Genomic DNA, 21,235 nt, shown 5'->3' with positions numbered 1-21,235 from the left:
ACTGCTCTGCTGGAAGAAAGGAAGGTTTTGAACCACGCTGGAGCAGGACATCACTGAAAGCAAATCTCTACAACCTAGTATTTAATCTCTGACAAACTGAAGCCATGCAATGAAGATCATCTCTTGGCAGATATTGTCCAACCACAGCCAATTCCTTTTTCTATGACAGAAGGAGACGAGGACAACAGCTAGAGTGTGCCTGCTTTGTTGCAAAAAACATGGTAAAGTCTCAAATATGTTCTTAGTTGGAAAATAATATGTTCTACTTAAAACATTATGATTCGGTCTTACTTATTTTTACCCCACTGATCACAATTAGTTGACCAAATTAATATGTCCGATAAACCACTAATGTCTAAGCTTATTTCAAAAAGCTTATGCAAATTTTTAAAAACATATCCTTCAACTACACAGCCTTTATTCTCAGCAGTCATATATATCTGTAGTGCCTTATTGGAAACAACAAATCTTGACATTTTTTTTAAAACTGTAAGATTAAAAAGAACTACGTATGGCATTTTTTCCTGTTTGAATTTGGATTGCAGCCATAATCAGTCCAGTATTTCTGGATTTGAATTTTTTACAGTGGTGGTATATTGCAGCTTTGTGCTGCTAAATGTCATCGCCATCTTCTGTTGAACAGGTGGCTGCATTTGAGGAACAGAATTATTTTACAGCCTTTAGAAGTGACTAGTTCAGAAAAACTTCACCTGTTAGAATCTTGTACTTTCACTTGTAATTTTCAAAACTGACTAATTTGGAGTGAAATTTCCCAGGCTGGAAGCTCTGAGGGGAAAAATCAGAAGAGATTTCAGTACAGGTAGGGAATCCATTTTTGTAATTTTAAGAGGATCAACAGTATAATATTTTTTAATGCTGCTCTTGTAAACTGGTTCATTTTGGAACTACTAATTTGCATTTTCTCTAAACTCAATACATAGTGTTATTAACTTAGATTTCTCTTTAATGAATCCTGACATTGTCATGAGTTTTGCCTCCTCCTCAAGCTTTTTATAGTCTCCAGAAAGGCTACAGGTGATGTGCTGGGAAGACAACCTCACTGTGCATCAAATTCATGTCAACAGGTGCTGCAAGGTAAGTGTCAGTTTTGGCCCTTAGGTGATGTCCCCAGATGGTGTCCCTCACTACACACAGAGATCCTCTTCCCTGCAGAGATAGGAGGAGGTAATCCGCTCCTGAGACAGTCACGAGGTGATGAGAACGGGGGAAGGTGACAGATCAGGGAGCTCAGACACAAAACCTTTCTCTACCGTAGGAGGGGGCATTCACTGCATCACGAGGTGCCACCCAAATCCTTGGTAATCTCAGCATTGCCTTCTCTGCCTCCCATTTAGGTGAGATAAATGGGGATACAGACAATGAAGCATGAATCCTCTCCGTTTGAATAACACAGGCACATGTTGTCCCATGATTGGCTTTAAAAGTCAGCATCCTAAGGTTGATCGTGCTGTGCCTAGAACAAATGGTGCCCGTTTTCTTCTTACTCTGTGCCACTCACTCCTCCTAAAGTGCTGCAAAGGAGTGTGCAGCTGATGGGGTGGGAAGGGAGGAAAGGGATGGAGGCTAGACACAGTGCCAGGCAAGGGAGCCAGTATTCAGCAGGGAAAGGAAGGAGGGAGAAGACACTTTGAGGTGCCAACACAGAGCCCCTGGTAAGGGTTTAGCTGGGGTTCCCAACCCCAGTCCAATGGGAATCCCTTCAAACCACCCAGCCACAGTACTTGAAGGCTCTCAGATGGATGAAGAGCTGACCCATGAAAAAATGACTGTGTGCTCCGTCTCTCCAGCTCCTCCAGAAGTGATTTCTTTGAAAGATGGAGGGAAGATTGAAGATTTAGTAGTTGTCTAAGCAGCTTTCAGGCCTGTTAAAGCGCTAATCTCATAACACCCATCTCAAGCCTGAAGGTGTGCAAAGATTTCACATGTCACTCCTGAGGAAGCAAAGAAACAAGAAGACAGAGGAAGGAAAAGGATTTGGTCAGGGGTGAGAGAGTAGGGGCAAAACAGCCAGTTTCCTCCAGAGGCTAACCTGAGAAAGGCTGAAGATGGACAGAGCAGCTCAGTGAAGGAGAGGGAGAGCTAAGCAGCTGGAAGGGGGTGAGTGAGAGGACAGGGGAAAAAAGTGCCTGCCATCGGGGAGCAGGGGTGTCTTCTCTGGGTCCCCTGCACTCCAGAGCCCCACAGAGGGGAAAGCAGCTTTTGCTCTCCATCCCTCAGTAGATGCCATGGCAGAAGTCAGCATTATCCAGGGGACGTGTCCTAGAAAAGTCACCCACCAGAGCTGGATTTGAAAGAGGACTGGATTATTTTAGGACCTCTCAGCAAACAGGTGGTTATGTAAGGTCAAATCTCAGCAAGTGTAATCAAATCTCATTTCTAAGCTGATCACAAGTCAGGGTGTTAGGAGGTAGTTATTCAAGTGCTCCTCCCTGCATTATGACTTTCCTCTGAAACAGCCAGATCCGAAGCTGGGACTAAATTAGGAAGAGAGCTGTGCCATCCTCTCCTCCTCTGCTAACCTTAGGAAATCTTCCTTGCCAGCTGCACCATGCCGTTCCTGTGCTAAACACTACTCTTGACAGGGAACTTGATTTTATTCTGGAATTCATGTCTTCTTGTCAGGCTGCGTCCAGACTCCAGCTAGCTCATGGGTGCCTTATGTGCCTTGGTGCCTTACCAAGGCAGTGCTCAGGGCGTGCTGCTTGCAGCTATATAACCTCTCTCTGAAGCCATGAGACAGTAATTACCAGCGTCTCTGTGGCAACATTTTTCTTTTATTGCACTTGTGCTGTTCCCATATTATTGCTCTCACAGCCTTGCCTCTGTAAACCCCCACAACCTTATTATGGCAGATTCTCATGGAAGAGCTGGTGAGAGAATTGCTCTTCCTCCCACTCCTTTTTTTTTCTTGTTTTGTAAATTTAGTATATAAAAGAGGAAAAAAAATGTGGTGCTCAACAAAAACGCCAATGGCTATTTAAATTCTCAGTAAATATTATCCAATATTATATATTCACAGAAGCTCAACAAGCAGTGAATGTACAGCATTTACCCATGATGAGCGTTCTCCTCCCAGAGCTAATAGAATCACAACCAGGAATAACCAATAGGAGTTTAAGTGGGTCTTGATGAAAAGTATATCACACTAAGGGAAAACATGGCGAGAAATCATCATATTCATCATTTGCACTGTCATAACCTGCTGCACTGGAGAGAGCTCTCAGAGGAGGATGGTCCTATTGGACTCCATCATTGCCCTTCCCAGCTGGCCAGTGGGGAAATTTTCCCTTTTTCACTCTATCCTCTTCCTTTGTTTTCATTTTTCTCTAGAAATGACTTTCACCGTTACATTCAAAGCATTCCCTCAGCTATCAGTGTGCCACAAATAAATCTTTGTTTATACAAAACTGCCAGAACATCCTTTGTGCAACACGTGCATGCCCCACATGCAATGATGGCTACTAAACAGTTCGCTTAATCTATGATGTGTTTATGATGCTTGACTGGACCAGCAAGCAAGCTGTAATTCCAGGTTCTTGACACGAAAATATTGTTAGTGGCCTCCCAGTAAGAAGCTTGAATGCATTTTATAAAGATGTGTATCTCCAGTGGAAAGCAAGAGTGTAGAGGATCTGAATTAAACAAAAATGTTGGAATCTGCCAGTGAAAGGCCATTAAAAACAAAACCAAAAACAAACAAACAAGCAAACAAACAAACAACATTAAGCTCTACACATTTGCAAGATCCTGAGGGGTGGGCAGAAGGCTTAGTACTTGCAATACACCTGAGCAATAAAAGGAGAAGATAAATTTTTAAAAAAGTTGATTCAGATTTTCATCCTCTGGCTTTTCTCCTTCCACAGTTATTTCCATCAGGGATCTGCTATCACATGGCAGCTAGAGCATTTAGCATCTGTGTGTCTAGGAGGTGAGCAGCCACCCAAGAGACAAGATAATGGAGCAGGAAGAGCTGCCTCCTCTGCCCATTAGTCAAATGTTCCCAAGGAGAGTGTGAGATGCTCCCCAGAAGCAATCATTTTTTTTTGAAAGCCTCAGCTGTTACATGAAAAAAATCTTAATAATGATGACAAAGAGCTGAACTGGATGAGATTGCACAGCAGTGCTTTTTTGTGGTAGGAGTAGGAAAGAAGAATATGTCTGTTGCGTGATGTGAAAGTCATAGGAAAAGATGTGTCCCCTTAAGAAGAAGAAAGAAACATTTTACCAAAATGTTTAGAAAGTCTTCCTTTATTGGGCTGCTGGTTACCAAGGAGAAAGAATTGATCTTTAAAAAAAAAAAAAAAAAAAAAAAAAAAAAAAAAAAAGATGAGAAAAGGAGCTGTCAGGAAAGAGGACATCTGGAGCTGACTTGTGTACAGTTTCTTCTTCTTAACCCAGAAGAAGAAAGGTCTAGAATTATCTGATTTCTATTTAAATGAAAAGATACTCTTGAAGTCTTTTTTTTTTTAACAAGGCAGTATTACTTCTGTGTTTTGTTCAATGTATGATCATTTTAGAGAGTGCTAATGGGCTATTTAATCACTGTTCACAGGTATATGGCATGTCATTCATACAGAAGGAATCAATTACGGAAAAACAAAAATCTAAATAAGACCCTTGAGACAATACTGTGGAAGCTGTGTGATTCAGGTACATTTTTAAGAGCAACCACATGCTCTGATTTATGGCAGTCACATAGATAACAAAATTAACCGTCTGGGTTTGATAAAAGAAGGGGAAAATGTAAGTTTTGGTTCAGTATAATAATGTTGAGCTTGTTCTGTAAATTTCATTCAGGAGCAAAAATAATCTTACAAAAGAAAAAAGAAGATATTTTAATTGTGGGCAGAGTAAAAACAAGAAAGAAAGCATGCTTTCTAAAATGTTCTAACAAACTCAGTCCCACTGTGTCATTACCAACAGCCTGGATGTAGACATTAAGCAAAGTTAGTGCATGGAAAGGATGCTCACTAATGATACTGCTTTCTCATGGGACAACTCTGCAATGAGTGGGGGATACTTTTAAACAATGAATCACAAAGCAGTTATAAAGGACTGAGCCTTTTGTGCTGCATGGCTAAGCACATCAGTCCCCACAGCAGATGTCTGGGTGTCTGAGTCTCATCTGCAGGTCTATCAACTTTCTGTGAATCAGCTTCTGTATTTACAAATAAGGTTGATGAAAGCTTCATTCTCTCTTTCAAGATCTGAAGGTAAAAAGTGTTATCTAAAAAAAAAAAAAAGAAAAATCTTTCTGATTTTCATTTTATTTATCCCAATCAGGGAAAAGTTCCTATAAGTTAATAAAATCATACTAACATGGCAGTCTTGTGAGTGTGAGATGGTAAGACTCAGCTATCTGTTCCAGGAAAGGCTAGACTCACTACTCAGAAGAAAATTTAACTCTCTGGTAACTAATGAAGTGTATGACAGACCACACAATTTTATATCATGTGATATAAAAAGCCTAAGAATGTCCTAAAGCATTCGGGCATGAAAGCCTGGGTCCTGTAATGGTGTTATGACATTCACAAGTAGAGCACCCTTGACTGAATCAGAAAAGCAGGGACTTCCTTTTTCTTGAAGAAATCTTCGCAATGGCCATTTGGCTTGAGGACTTAGTCATCCCCAGCGCTGCCTAGTTTCCAGCACAGACAGGGCCATTGCTCAGAGTTCAGCAAAACCTTATGGCTTGATTTGTATTTCCTCAAAGGACCCTTTTCTCCAGGTTGATCACGGAAATCTCTCTCTACAGCCCTGGCAGTGGAAAACCAGACCTCAGGCTCTTTAATCTCTGCCCCATTGCCAGAGCAGCCTCCAGGGCATGGGTAGAAATGAATATTGAGACCAGGCTCTTCTGCAAGCTGAGCTCCAGGACACTGAATGTAACTGTTTATCCAGCAGCAGGCACAGACTCCCAAAGTCAGCACACCCAGTTTATTGCGGGCTGTTACAGATACTTAATCCTGACGCCAAAATAGCTGTGTATGATTTCCTGAAGGAGAAACAATAAAACTCTCAATGAGGATGCCTTCTCTGCATCTTTGATGGGCTGATTTGCATGTATTCCAACAACTAAATATCTATGCCAAGCAAAGCCCAATCCTCTGTATCTGTTTCTCTTTTTTTCACTAGCATGAACAGCATACAGTTTAGAAACATGATCGGCACTGGGGGAGGAGGATTACAGCATGCAAGTCTTCTTCTCCAGGTACCTTACTGCACCGACTTTCTCTGATCTTCTACAAGACCAATAAACAATCTAACTCTAAATCCAGGTCCTACAATGGTCCTTTCACCAGAGATCCAGAGGCAGTTGGTATGCTGCCTATCTGCAGCAGAGAAACCAAGGTTTAATCGCAGATGCCTGGTTAATTCTCTGCTCATTTCCAGTCAGGTGTATCTGTGTGGCGACTGATAAAGCTTTATCAATAAGGCACAAAGTCTCTCAAGTATCTGGCACAAGCTTGTAGAGATACATTTCAAAACAGTTATTGTGGCCCATGCCAGCCACAGCACTCATCAACTGCATCCCTGAGTCTGTGCCTCAGTTGGGATTTCCTCCCACAGTCCCATGAGCTCAGCCAGCCTCTGGAAAAATCACTGTCTTGTAAACTTGTGTTTTCTTTGTCATTCAAGTGAGCTGCTATTTCTGGTGTAACTACAGTTTCCATGGCTACGCCAGCTCATAAATAGCGTCAGAAACCTTGGAGATGTTTTTTTAAGTGATTTCTTGGAATAGGGAATAATCTGGCCAGAGGTGACAAAGCTCATGAGTTTTCCTTTGAGACCACAAGGACTGCAATCCTGCTAACCCCTTGGACACCCTGGCTTCTGGTGCAGCTCTGGTCTGGATCAGATGGCAACTGTCGTGTCCAAAAAGGATGGCACTGGCTTTCCTGGGGCCAAGGGAGGAAAAGCCTCAGCAGGGAGGGATAGAGATCAGGTACTCAGTCCTTGAGTAGGATTTGTCATCCATCTGGTATGGAAGCCAGGTGTGAGCATGAAGCAGGTGCCTGTTGCTCTGAAAAGAAGCTGGGCACCCACATTTGCAAAGCAAATGCCACCTACTTCGTGAGGGGAAAGGAGAGAGAGAGGATGTATGGAGAGAGGCCTGATAATAAGAACATGGTAAGTGGGGCCCTTTAGGGAGTTTCTGTCATATTTTTTCAGTGGCAAAAAAATAGCTTCATGTGACACCATGGAAATTTTTTTCCCACACGTCAGCTTTTGTTAAAGAGAAATGAGACAGATTTCATTGGGAAAACAGGAGAACAAAAGGAGTGTTTTGAAAACAAACAGCCTGAACATGTGTAAATTTTTAAGGTTCAGAAAAGAGGAGCAGAGGGCTGTAGAGATGATTTCCCCAGCAACGCTACCTACATAGAAGGCAGAAGGGGAGGAGGAACACCCGGAAACCTGGCTGCAGCAGATGGAGGCATGGGAATGAGCAGCCGGGATGGGAGTGCAGTCTGCTGCCAGCAGGCTGCACCTCTTTATATCCACACAAGCAGGTCCCTGCCCACAGTAATCACTTCTGCTGTCAGAAGAGGCTGAGTGCAATCAATCTCCAAGCATTTGTATACAAGCTGTAGTCATCACAGGGAAGAGAGGATGCCAACACGATGCTGCCCCCGTCCTCTTTCCTGTGCCCAGAAATTACTGCACAGGCTTCTGAAAGCTCTGTAATCATCTTCAAACACGTGGGAATGTGTGTTTGCTCCTTCTCTGCTAGATTGAAAGCTCTCAGCTGCATCTAGGATTTACTTCCCAGCTTCTCAGTTCCCACTCAAGGGCTAGGACCTTATCGATTTTTTTAATGTAAGCTAAGAGTCTCACTGAAGGATTTATCTTGTCTAACTTCAACCATCTGAAAGGCCACAGGCCTCAGCTCAGCACCAGCGCAGTGCTGGACTGCTGCCCACTGCCAGGGTCTGTCACGTCAGAGAGAGCCTGTCCCTTCTTGGTCACACACAGTCATACCCCTGGCTGGCATGGCTGCTCCAAAATTCTCTCCTCCAGCCTCACCCGAAGACAAATCCCATCCATCATACACAAACCCACACTTTGGTTTCCTTCTGCCCCTTGTAGCTCTGATGCTAGTAGTGCTACTCCCTTTTCTGGGACCATTTTCTACCCTGCCAGCCCTGATCTCATGTTGTGAGCTGGATGGTCAACGAGGGTAAGCGAGAGGTGCTTTGCCAGAACCAAGGGCACCACAGGATTGTTAACCCTGTCACTGTGCCTCAAGCCAGACAGTTACAGTCCATGACTGAGATACTGCTACAGCTGAGGATGATCTTCCAGCACCTTTTTGCTGGACTCTGGATCTTCTCTTTTCATTCTGACTCTTTCTCCGCTGACTATTTCTACGTCTCTGACACTGATCTCTCAGGCAATTATAAAAGGCTATTAAAATACATTGGAGATGCAAAGCACTCAATAAAATAGTGTGTATTACCATGCATGGAGTTTTGTTGGGTTGGAGTATGGGCTGAGGCACCAGCTTTTCCCTTTCTCAGCGACATCCTCACAGTAGCAATGCAACTGGTACCTGTAGGGTGCACGTGTCCTTATATAATAAGGAAAATACACGCTCCTCGTGAGGTGGTGAAACAAAGAGATTTATTTCAAATTCGGTGTTGGTTTTATCCCTTAAAACCATGTGACTTCTTTGGCCAATAAGGTTGTCTATGTCGGCGCATGCTCCCGCGGGCACTCTTGCCCTGGTACATCCCCTGTACCTTAAACACGCCCCCTACAGGTACCCAGATGCAACCTAGCTGTTACCCTCAGCCTGCCACCTCTGTTGGTTCTCAGAGGTGACAGGCCACCCCCTTGGCTGGCCACCCACGAGCAACACAAAGGTTCCCCCTTCTTCCCCTGCCTTTCCAGCTGCTTCACCAAGACCCTGCATAGCATCTCAGCAGCATTCCCTATGATTCCCTTGAGCAGACTCAGGGCTGTTGACATTGAGTTGATTGCATACATTGCTCTATAAGGCGTCTTCACCTTTGCAGCATTGCCAAGAAGTTTACTGGAAACCTCTCCAGGCGTTCACCAGCAGAGGGGAGGGATAGAGGGTGATTAGGGCCAAATCCTTCCTACTCTGACATGTGCAGACACGAGTGTGTGTTTTCCCAAGCAGTAGCATTGCTCAAAGCACAGGTTATTTCTTTATTTCTCTTTGCTTCTCCAGAGATCTCACCTCAGGAGCTCCAGAGAAGCCACTTTTCTTGCAGAAAGTGGCACATCACCCCTCAAGAGTGTGCCAAGGCTCTGTTGCTCCCCTAGACCTTGTCGAAGCTGTGCCTGCACAGTGCTGGTCTTCCAGTGCTCCCCCCACCTCCTTGCGCCGCGTAGGCACCCGCCCACGACTGATGTCCTGATGTCACCTGGTGGCAGGGTATATCTGGAGGAGAAAGGACACCTCGAGACTCTTTCTACACAGGCTGCAGGACAGGAGTTGAATGATTTGGAAGAGGAGCCTTTGGTAATGTAAGTGTTCTCCAGGAGCTCAAATCAATAAGGGGGGCAGGGGGATGAAAAAGGAACTGGCTACAAAACCAAGGGGAGAGAAAAGTCCGTAAAAAACCCTATGGGGAAGAAAATCTGGATGTTTGAACTTGGAGAGCGTGAACAGATCCAGTAGCTAGGAGAGGAAGTTGTGGTTCTTCTGTGTTTGTTTTCTGTTTCCTCTAACATTAGGGCAGGTGCTGGAGCTCAGTTTCCTGGCTGTACAAGCAGCTTTGCTCTCTGCAAGGCTGCTTATTTTCCCATGCTGGGCACCCCTTGGTCAGGGTTCCCTGGAACCCCCTTGGCTTGTGTCTGCAACTTGCTGAGCCTACATGTGAGCAGCATCGGGGGGCTCCTGAGGAGCAGCTGGGACAGGCAGCTGGTGTTTCCTGCTGTGCTGCCCAGATGTACATGCAGGAAACATCAGTGGGGAGTTTGTAACCTGTGATGCTGTACCTCTGGTGTTACTGAATCCCTTCTTTCAACTAGGATAGTCTTTCGAATTATTTCCATTTGGGAATATAGTTCTACTTTAAATGAGTTTCTGCCTTTCAGAGTGCATTCTCTTTCACCTGTTCTTGGTCTTAAAACAGCTGCTAGAATGAAGGGTTTGAGATCCTGTGTAAAACACAGGAGCAGAAAGGGCTGGACTTGCGTGGACTTTTTCCATCACTATGATTAGCCAGCTCAAGCAACTGAGACTGCAGCTATGAGACTCCTCAAAGGCATCTTACACTGGATACAATACTTCCTGTTGAAAGCTTGCCTGCAAGAATGATGCTAGTGGCTCTTATGAGGTCAGGAGCTGAGCATGCAAGAAGTCCATCAAAAAGAATGTGCAAACAAGGGTATTTCCTCCTGGTTGCTGTCTACTTCCCATGTATCCCTGAATGGAGTGCCATGGCTCAGGGAGGTTCTGTGTCTGACACCCCTGAGACAGCATAAGACAAGCACACATGGAGAAGTCTGTATTTTTGAATGTTTTGGACAGGGGAAGATGAGTTCCTACATCAAAACTGTCTGAAGAAGATCAAGTGAGGCATCTACATTATCTGCCAGGGACATTTTCCACAGAGAATCAGAGATTAAGGACAGGACAGATTAAAGAGTCAGCATTTGTCAGTAGTATTCAAGCCCCTTTAAATTCGAAGAAAATTAAAATAAGGATGATTAACCTGGACAACAACCTAGAGGTGGGATTTCTGACGCAACTGAGATAAGCCCATTAATGTGTATTAGGTATAATTAGCATTCCCACGCAAGCAAAGCTCTTGCCCAGAGGATTAAACCCTATCTGAGCAGAAACGCTGTCAGGGGCAATTAAGTAACACCTTGTCAGAGGAGGGGGCAGAGGAAGTGCATGGCAGAGGATCTTATGCCTCAACAGCCTTTGCATCCACAGCCATCAGCTCTTGTCCAGGAGCTGCACCCCAGTGCTGGCAGAAGCAAAAGAGATCTGGCAGCCAAGGAAGCACTGGGAGGAATCATCATAACAATTGCAGAGATCTAGAGGAGACTCAAAACATTTGATCTGATACCAAGGACTATTCAAGTAACCAGGTACGGTAAGACAAAAGGCTGTGAAGAAGATGCTATTGGCATTTCTTTCATATCTGTGATCCTGGGGTGCTGATCTGGCTGTGTGTAGGGGCAATTGGTTTCCAAGATGTGGGAACTGGGGTAGATTCCATGCTGTGGGTCAGGGCCCATTCCAGCATGAATGGAGAAATCTGACTGTGCACCACTAGCTCAGTGGTGAGAGAGCAGCTTGATTCCTACTGCAAAATATGGTTGTTCTGTGGCATTAAGGTTGCTTTCCATCCTCAGTCAAATCTTTTAGTGATGCATGGAGAGACTGGGTAGAGGGAAGTTAGTAAGGGAGAAGTTAGAATTGTCCCTTACTGAAAGTTTCATTGAGTGCTCTTTTTTGAATTCTTGCAGGTGAGAGAGGATGAAGTGTGATTTGGGCAGATAATTTTTCCTATCAGATCCTGGGTTATTGAGTAGCTGGTAGATGGATACAACTAGTTTGGATTGGGGGAAAAGGAAACTCCAAGTACTGAATCTTCCTCGTCTGTTAAGTAAAGGTCAGGGACAAGGTGTGGACCCTCAAAGACATTTTTGTGATTAAGGTATCATGCTGGCAGACAGCAGGGGTTGGTGAAGCAGGGCAAGAATTCAGTTGGAGATGGAGCTCAAATGCATCTTGCAAATTTTGGATGTCCGTCCTAAGGGATGGAAATCTGTTAGTTGGTTTGTTTTTTCTGTTGTACTTTTGGGAGTAGCCCTTGAGAGGGCTACTTTGATGTCACATTGACATGGTGCTTAAAAGTGGATGCATGTGCCTTGTAGTACAGGAAGGGTATCTAATGCAGACAGACAACCTACTAATGAGAATTGCACCTGAGACAGTAGCATAATAATATACTTTGGGCATTAGCAGACGTGCTAAAAATGAAGCAGTTTTTTGATGCAAAGCATTTTGTTGTAGGGCAGTACCATCTGAATTTCTCCCATGCTGAGTAACAGTGAGGCACCAAATTCTGTCTTTGTTTTTGAGCCAACGTGCCTTCACCTCTCGGTTTGGCTCTAAAAAACCGTGAGTCAAAAGATTTCATCACCAGCAAGGATGAAATCCAGCAGTGCAGTCTAGGTGATACCTATCACTGTACCCCCAATCTCATTCTGTAACAGATGAAGGTGACACTGTTTGCCTGTCCTAACACCCTGCTGTGGGGATAAAGCTGTAAATATTGGGAGACTGTTCAGGTGCTTCAGAGATGGCAGGCAAAGAAGTAACTTCTACAGTTTGAGCTGATCCCTGTGTTTGTGGGCACAGCGTGTGCTTAGGAAGCATTGTGTTACTTGTGGAGGAATAGCATCTGTGCATACTTCAGCTGCAGACACAACCATCTGCTGCTCCATTTGGGGCTGCTGGAACCTGTCCAGTCTCTTGCTTGGGATATTACAGCTGAGACAGAAGCCTGACCACAAGTGACAGAAGAACTATCATTTGGAACCATCCTTCTGCCACCACAGATGGAAAGATGTCCTGGGTGAAGTATTCCTAGACTGCCACAAATACAGAAATATGGCTCTTCACCTTGCATTGATGTGCAAGTGACACAGGAAGATTGCTCAGATGATCTTTCTCTTTCTGTCTCAGGCTTTGCTTTCCAGCACTCTGGCTATTTCTGGACAGTCAAATACATGAACCCTCTTTAGATTAAGGAAAAGAAAATCTTTGATGGCATTTATAGTTCTGAGATTAAAAGTCTCGAGTGTCGCGGCAGGTGATGTTGGGGATTAAGCCAGAGTACTATGGTGATATAATGAGATTAGTCTTTAGTACCAAATCCTGAAGTTAATTCCATCAGCGATTATATCAGCCTGGATGCACAGGGACGAACACCTGGAGACAGGAGATATGTAGCAGTCATGAGGAAGAACGTGACTTCAAGGAAGGGAGAAAAAAATTGCATTTATTTTTATCCATAAATACACTTGCTCAGACCATTCTACCATACTAATTAGACAAAATTTAATGAAGGGCTGGAAGCTCCCCTTTGGGCACTTCTGAGACTTATTGCTGTCTTCTCAGGGAAGGAAGCAAAAAGTTCAGAGTGCAGCAGTTCGGCCCTCTAAGGCAGGAGAGGTGTCTCCCAAACAAAAATTGCTCCCTAAGAACTGTTTAGCCCCTGTGAAGTGGAGCTTGGCTCATGTACAGTGTCATGAAGAGAGGTCAGCGTATGTAATATAATTTTCAAAAATATCAAAATGGCCACATCCTGGGGAAAGTTACTCTTCTAAATACTCTGCTAAATCCTGCATAATTAACTTCTGCATAAAAGACTGTCTCCAAGCCTTAGCTTTCTCTATAATCTTTCAACAATCCTGTGCTATTTCCCATAAGTTTGGTATTGACAATCATGAAACCCTAACAGCAGCTCCACCCAGATAAAGGGCCCATCTAGCTCAACATCCCATGTCCGTCAGTGTTCATCAGATAGTGCTTAGGCACAGGTATAAGAACAGGTGAAGTATATCATGATCATTCCCAAAGACAGGATATTTCTCTAAGCCATGCATGTGTCTTTGTCGTTCCTAGTCAGTAAAAACATCAGCACTGCTATTCCAAGGCTAACTAGAAAACAAACAACATCAGCATTAAGTTTTCTATTTTACCAAAACTGTGGGGCAAGCCGCTGCATCAACCTGTCTCCAAGAGTCCAGCTGTGTTTGAGACAAAAGAAGGTGTGAGTCCCCATGACTTTGCAAGTCATTGCACTGTGGGGTTAAGTGTTTTTTGGCCTTAGCTCAAGTGTTCTTCGTTTGACATCTTAATTCTAGCATGCCAGATGAAAGGCAGTGCTACCCTGCTTAATTTGTATGCATTACAATATTTCTTTATCTTTAATATAATTAACTTTAATCCTGTCACAATTATATTTTCCATAATTCTGTCAACTGACTACTGATACCTAGAAGAGATAAGCAGAGATAACCAGAGTGTTGTGTCAGTTCTTGCTGTTATCTTGCAGAGAGAGGGATCTGAGAGAGGTGCGTGCCTGCTGCACACAGCCCAGCGATGAGTGAGACCCCAGCTGCCACCCTCAACACTGGAGATGCTCCAGCTGGTTCCACCACACCACGCAAGGGGCCTCCCAAGTTCAAGCAGAGACAGACAAGGCAGTTCAAGAGCAAGCCTCCCAAAAAAGGAGTAAGAGGGTAAGGGAATTTTGGAAAGAGAAGAAACCATGCTAGTTGGGTGGCTCCCCACTCTAAGCTGGGCTTCTGCAATACCATCTTTGCTCAGGCAAGGAGCCAGAAGGCTTCCTCCTGCCCCTTGGTGCCATCAGCTCTTCAACCTAGAGCTGCTTCCCTTCTTCTGCTGCCCACCCACCATTCTCATTCCTTGGCTGGGGGTTCAGGGCAGCTCCCCTATCCTTGCTGCTGGCCCGAACTCACTCCTTACCTGCTCTTTTCTCTCCTAGGTTTGGAGATGACATCCCAGGCATGGAGGGACTGGGCACAGGTAAGTTGTGCAGGATGCTGTTGTCGTGCCCTGCTTTAACACAAGTGCAGACAAACTTAATGATGAGAGAGGATTCTGGGATGATCTCTTTTTTTCCCTGGTCTCTCTGCAGCTCTCAGGGTCACCAGGGAAGGCTAGTACTACCTCTGCAAGCTGCCACATTCATGCTTATGCTCTCATACACTACTAGACAGAAAGGCCATTTAGACATGCTTCAATTTCTCAATACTCACATTTGGCTGTTAAAGTGCTTGTTTGTTTTCTGCTAATACTCTAGCTAAGAATTTCAGCAGCATGAGGTTCTCAAATAAATGCTAAATGCCAAGCTATTAATACCAAAAATCACAGGAACTAAATCCCAGATGGTTAAGTATTTGTGTTGTCATCAGAATCCTAATTTTAAGAATTTTATGTACCCATCTGGGATTGAGAAACATGCACTGGATGAGCTGTAGCCAGTCAGAGCTTTGTAGGTATTGATAAAAAGAGAGTTACAGAACCCGTAGACCAAATTATTCATCATCAGATTTAAAGCTGCACATCTTCAAGGAGATCACATTTTGGTTACAGATAGTTTATAAGAATAGTAGAGACCACATAATTGGAATGAATTTTTACACCAGTTTACATAGTCACTGAAGAGACTGTAGGAAATGCTGGCTTGCTTTTTCTCACAGAAAGAAAAATACACTGATCTGGTTTGGTCTGACAGGTAGTATCAGATTTGAAATGCTCAACTGCTCATTTAACCTTCAGGTGGAGTCTCATTCTTCTTAATGTTTCCTGAATAAATCAGCCTTTCCATTAATAAAAAATAAATAAAAGTAATGCAGGGACCAGAACTTATTTCTAATTTTCCCTCTTTTGCAGATATCACAGTGATTTGCCCATGGGAAGCTTTCAGCCATCTGGAACTGCACGAGCTGGCCCAGTTTGGGATCATCTAATGTGTCAGCATCTCTACTGGTGTCACCTGGTGACTCCACAGATTTCAGCATGGTCTTCACCACCTTTGACACTTATTTTTGGCCCTTGCATCCACCCACTTATGGGCAGAGTGGTTTTGTAAGAGCTAGTTGTGAGAACGTCCTTTGCAGATTAATTTGGCAAAGTTATTTGGGACCCTGAGCAGACCTCATGTTCCATGTGATGAAACTATGAAAAATGTCTTAATGTCTCCCTGCACTATATTATTTCCTCTCTCACAGTCATGGATATTCAATATTTATGGAGACACAGGGAGGCTGTATTTGAACTTTGTCCCTGATTAGCTGAGACATTGTGTGCAGACCTAATTATATCAAGCCTATTCTGTTTTCTTCCTTCCCTTCCTGACAGCTTTCTATATAGAATTTCCATGGGTAGGTCTCCATGTTGTTTGGGCCACCAATCATTTGCTGAGAGTACATCTGTAGAGAACAGCTTTAGAGTCACCAGTCCAGACGTTAGTCAATCTTTCCATAGGAGAATCTTCTCCAGGGGTTCACCATAAGCAATGTGCTGCTAAGATTTACCTCATCAGCAAATGGGGATAAGGGCTTGCAAATGCTGTATCTGCTGTACTGCCCACAAGCCATGAAAGTCTGGCTGTTGTAATGTTAAGTGAAAATATGTGTGTCTGAGATCAATAGCTAAGTGAATTAATCCTCTTATTCATTCCTTTGTGGTTGCAATTCCAAAGAAGCAGCACTCCAAATGACGCTGTGTTTCCTCTCCTTTAATGGGATGCCCTGTATGACACTTGCACTGTCCCCATGCCCACTCATACTTAATTGAGACATTTGCTCCCCAAGACATGCTTGCTGCTGGTTAGGAAGAGAGAGAATCATTATGATCTGTCAGCAGACTGCCAGCAGAAGATGTCATTGCATTCACTTCTCCCTCTTCCCTGTATTTAGCATGGTACAAGTCTCCCTTCACACTGCCCCCCATAAAAAGGAAGGCTTTTCTTTCTTCCTCTGGCAACTTCAAGCTCTGGAGCTTGTCTGGACAAGCAGGCAAATGGTGCCCCCAGAGAGAGGTAACAGCAGAGCAAGTGAGGAGGCAAGAGAAGGGTAGGATGAGTACATGCAGGCAAGCATGGAGTGAATCCACTTAATGCTATTGATCTGTGTCTCCTGGTCTCTGGTAGCCTGAATGCTGAGGAGTGGCGAGGCACCCATAACCACTTAAATGTTTGGGGAAGGCACCAAGATTCCCTACTGCCCTGCCGTTCAGGAAAGGCTTTTGTTTTGTTTGTAGGCAAGGAGCAGGTTTGTTATAGCTACATGATATGCATAAGAGGAGATAAAATTTTTAATCATTGCCTTTAGCTTGACAAGCCTCATTGCATAAGAACTGCCTCCCCTCATCTTATCTTTCCTATGCTGAACATGTTCATGGGAGCAAGCAGTGATTGTGAAGAGGAGAGCAAATCCTGTCTAAATGATTGATCCCCACACATAAAGCATCACTACAAATCCATGGCAGTGCTATAGTTATCTGCTACTGTTATTCCAGAAACAAAAGCTAGCCACTTTTGGTTAAAATATAGCTTCAGCACCAAAAACTAAAGGAAATTAATTCCTGTTGGCAGTCAGGAGTACAGCTTTCATTATTCAGCACTCCTGCCATTAGAAACACTAGTAAACCACAGAGTGGTTCAGAACCACAACACTCTCACAGCACAGAAGTCATGTACCATTTAGCTAATTGCAGCCCCCAGCTATTTTCCTGAAGCAGTCTGTCCTTTCCACTTACTTCCAATCTCTCCTGCCTTTCTCACCTTTTAATGCTTTTCTTCTTTCCCTAAGTGTTCTTTATGTAGATTATGTTTTATTTAGCTTTTACTGTAGGGGACTGATTTCATTTTTTTCAAGCTCATGTGCTAGCCCTCTCTTTCTGTAGTTAGATGTAGTTCCTATGGCAATGCTCTCATGCTTTCCCTCAAGTTATGCCATCCTGTATCATATGATCCTTACTGCACCTTCTCAGTCTGTCCTCTTCTCTCTGGGAAAAGACCCACTGGATCCAGTTTTGGATCCTGCAAGCTGGTTGCCTCTATTATCATTGAGTTTTCCCTATTTTAAGGTTTTTAAGCAGGAGAACAATGAGAGAAGAAAATTTTCCTCCGTTTTCATCTCAGGCCTTGGGAAAATGGTCCAAAGATAGTGAGATACTCTGTCAGAAAATACTGGAGTAAAAGCAAAATTCTCCTTAATCCAGGAACTGAAGCTTTCGAGCCAATGGGAGGGTCCTGGTGTAGTTCCACATCTAATTGCCATATCCCTAGTTCCCATCAGAGAACTACTCCATTATCCTTCCTAGAGGAGTCCAACAGGAATGCACACACACCCCAGCTCTGATGCCTGGCTGTTGAGCTGTATCAGAAGATGGATGCTTTGAGTCAACACAGTTTATTAGTTATTTTAAAAATAATTTCTATTCATTAATAGGGATTGCATTCATTCCTTTACTTGTAAGGAATTTTGAGACTTAGGAGTCTTAAAACACCCTCACAGTTGTTTTGTCTGAGGTCCTGAGTTTTTTCTAATGACCTGTAATTCCTGAAAGTTCCATTTTTCAGTGAGAGATGGCTATGGTGCAAGAAAGCAAATGTGTTAAAAGTATCTTATTGAAGGACTTCAGTCTATATACATTGTAATATGTTATTCTCTGTTCTTTTACTATAAAAAACATGTCAAAAGGAATAAAAAGTAATAAAAAATGTTTTAAAAATCCCAGGAATGTAGTCTGACTTGCTTAAAAAATATAACCAGAGAAGGGCAGATGACTTAGCTTTTCACTCTGAAATACTTTCCTGGGGAAAGCTCAGAAAGTCACTCACCACTTCTCATTGGAGAAAACCAGCTATTTATCTCCAAACAATAGACAATAAAGACTGACTTTGATAACATCTGAGAAACCGTTTTTCTCTGAGTGATGACTGGTGTGTTCTCCCAAAAGTGGTGCATATGGTTTCCTTAGGGCTGAAATCTTTTGGCCAGTTACCTCTTCTGGGACTCTTTTTGCAACTGAACATCAGCATGTTTCTACCCTGTAGCAAAAAATGACAAATGTGAATGCAAACTCTCATCTCCTCTTGCTTCTTGCTGTTGCTGAACTAAGTGTTCATAGGGGTTTCAAGTTTGTCAAGTTCATCTGCCTCCTAGTGTTATGCTGTCAAGTCTCAGTCCTAGAAATGTTTTCTTTTGTGCCATCTTTGGAGTTTTTTTCTTGCAACTCATCACTGAGTGTCCAATTGAAAATCTTTTGTCTTTGAATGTTCTCTATCCTATAAAATACAAATGTGAATTGTCCAGGAGTCGCTTTGTGGGGGCTTTTTATAAATCCCTTCCCAACAACACTTTGAAAGCCAGAAAAACATCTTCTTGCAACTTTAGAGTCCCATCCACACTGACCTCAGTTTCTGACTCTAGTGAGAAAGTTAATTAAACCCAAATCTCTACAAGAAAAGAAGAATGAACCTTTGGAAAAGTGAGAAGCACTTGTCTTGCTTTCACAGTCCCCCCTCCCCACCCAGTATCTAAATCACCTCAGGAATCTCAGCTAAAAATAAAAAAAAAAAATAAAAAATAAATAAACTAAAATAATCTAAACCTTCAGTGTAAGTTGGATTCTTCAGGAGATCTGAAGATGCTTAGTGCAACATTCCCATCCTACCACAGTTTTCAAGTCAGCACCTCACTCAATATCAAGCCACTGTTACATTTTCCTGTGGTATTGATCAACATGGTATGGACTAACAAATGTACTCTGACAATATCACTCTGTGTTTTGTAGGACATTTTTCTATTTTATAAATGGAATTTTGAGAGTTAGAAAAATTAATGTCAAGAATGCCCACCACTTTTAGGTCTCCAATACCTGATTTTTCAGACTACTGAATATTTTATCTTGGTGCTTAAAATACAGCTGTCATTGGTTGTGGTTGCAGCTATGAGTGCTCATCAGTGAATCTCATTCTCTCTGAGTCAGGTCTTAGTAAGATGCAGGGCCTCAGCTTGTAGCTCCAAGGAACAAGAAGTCTGTATTTTTGAGAGCATTTATGGAAAGCCTCATGGGATGGGGAGGTTATGCCAGCCAACAGTCTGTTTCAGCATGACCACACCACTGTGATGCAAATCAAGACAGATTTGAAACAAAAGAACAGAAGCTCATGCAATGAAAATAAAAGATACTATCACATGCTTATAAATGTGCTCAACCTTGGAATTTCCTCATACCACACTGCTTAATTTTGAAACCTTACTCCCAGTCCTCATAGTGCTGTCTGCTTTTAAGGTTGGGATCAGCTTAGTACCCTAATGTTGGGCACCTGCACCTCCAAAGTTTGTCCTGACAGGCCAAGGCAGGGAGCACTTATGGCTCTAAGCTTTTCCCACACCAACTGTGATCCACCTAGAGGGAGTAGGATGGCTGAAGCCTCTGTGCTGGGAGTACGTAAGGATTTCATTCTATCAGTTGCAGCTTTTTTCCTTACGTTTAACAAATGCTCTCACTTTTTATGTGGTTCCTCTTCTTGAAGTTTAGCATAAATGTGGTGAGAATTTTGGTCCTTGCTGCTCCTGCTGGGAGAAAAGAATGCCTTCACTATGAAGGCTCATTGACTTCAGGAATTTTCAAACACTTTGGCATTTTTCTGAGGGCCTCTCACATTCCTGAGGCTTTAAATGAAATAGCTGAACATAACAATCACCAGCACATACACAACATAACCAGACTGTACCTATGGCAGAGCAGACCAGGGATATGATAGAAATAAATGAATTATGCTGCCCTATGAAGAGCAGGACTTTAGTCAGGGGGACAACGGGAGTGAGGAATGCTTTTGGTACCCTGAGAGCTTGGTCAGGACAGTGGTCAGCACAGGAAAAGTGCACAGGAAGGAAGAATTCTTTCAAGAACATGGAGAAGCAATGTGGTGAAGCCCCAGCTCTGTAAGCTTCCTGCCAAAGCAGTACACTGTGCACTGTCCTGCAGACTGTGCCTGACAGGGTATAGCAGATGGCCAGGGACCACTTGCAGGAGCTCCGAGTCTGATATGATACCGAAGAAAAGCATCCGCACGAAGCACAAACTATCTACAAAGGGCATCCACTGAGCAAGCTGAACTTGCTTAGAAGAGACCTTGCTTTATCTGGGAGACAGTGGCTGCACAACCATACAGGAAGAAAGAGCGCTTGGTGAAAAACACATCAAAATGTGGGAGCTCCAGACTACCATCACAATGACCATGTAATCATGGGTGACAGAATAGGTAAACATGAATAATATTAGTGGGAGAATCTCTGTCTTGTGCTATTAGGAGAACTCAATAACCTGTGGGTTTTTTTTTTCCCTTTACCTCTGGTTAGGACACCAGGAGCAAGAGCTGGAAATCCCAGGACTGTTAACATGCCCTCCAATGTAGGCTGCTGGAACACATCCCTTGGAAGTGTGACCTATGCAGGCTTACAAGGGGTGAAAAGGGGCACTGCAGATGGGAGACAAGGCAAATTTCTCAGCCATACAGCAATTTCTGCCCCACAAGTAACCTGAGGCACAAACTCCCATTTGCTTCATCAAAACACCATATTGGTTTTTGTAGGCACAAGGAGAAGGCAAACTCTTCTCCACATCTCACAAAAGCTATCTGGATTCAAGGCAGCCCAAATCTGTACA

The 21,235-nt window shown here is 43.4% G+C and overlaps 1 protein-coding gene across 4 annotated transcripts; it reads left to right on the top strand.

Moving 5' to 3' along the window:
• Positions 1–9,458: 9,458 nt before the first annotated feature.
• Positions 9,459–16,379, top strand: PDE6H (phosphodiesterase 6H). Of its 4 annotated transcripts, none has more exons than XM_017804271.1 (5): positions 10,426–10,571; positions 10,940–11,097; positions 14,079–14,265; positions 14,532–14,572; positions 15,443–16,379. In XM_017804271.1, exons 3-5 carry the CDS (start codon positions 14,126–14,128, stop codon positions 15,517–15,519), a joined length of 258 nt encoding a protein of 85 aa, XP_017659760.1. In that variant the 5' UTR covers positions 10,426–10,571; positions 10,940–11,097; positions 14,079–14,125; the 3' UTR covers positions 15,520–16,379. The 4 variants fall into 4 exon arrangements, with proteins under 4 accessions (XP_017659761.1, XP_017659760.1, XP_017659762.1 ...); XM_017804273.1 differs by having other exon boundaries at positions 10,940–11,102; XM_017804272.1 differs by lacking the exons at positions 10,426–10,571; positions 10,940–11,097 and adding an exon at positions 9,459–9,519.
• The last annotated feature ends 4,856 nt before the right edge of the window (positions 16,380–21,235 follow it).

Source organism: Lepidothrix coronata, unplaced genomic scaffold (assembly GCF_001604755.1).
Source record: "Lepidothrix coronata isolate B3197 unplaced genomic scaffold, Lepidothrix_coronata-1.0 Scaffold9, whole genome shotgun sequence".
NCBI lineage: Eukaryota > Metazoa > Chordata > Aves > Passeriformes > Pipridae > Lepidothrix > Lepidothrix coronata.
The sequence above is the reverse complement of the archived record's forward strand: the minus strand, read 5'-3'. Positions and strand labels throughout refer to the sequence as shown.

Coding starts and splice junctions, on each gene's coding strand:
- PDE6H (XM_017804272.1), top strand. CDS start 14,126: ATGAGTGAGACCCCAGCTGCCACCCTCAACACTGGAGATGCTCCAGCT. Junction 14,266..14,531: donor CCCAAAAAAGGAGTAAGAGG/GTAAGGGAATTT, acceptor TTTCTCTCCTAG/GTTTGGAGATGACATCCCAG. Junction 14,573..15,442: donor CATGGAGGGACTGGGCACAG/GTAAGTTGTGCA, acceptor CCTCTTTTGCAG/ATATCACAGTGATTTGCCCA.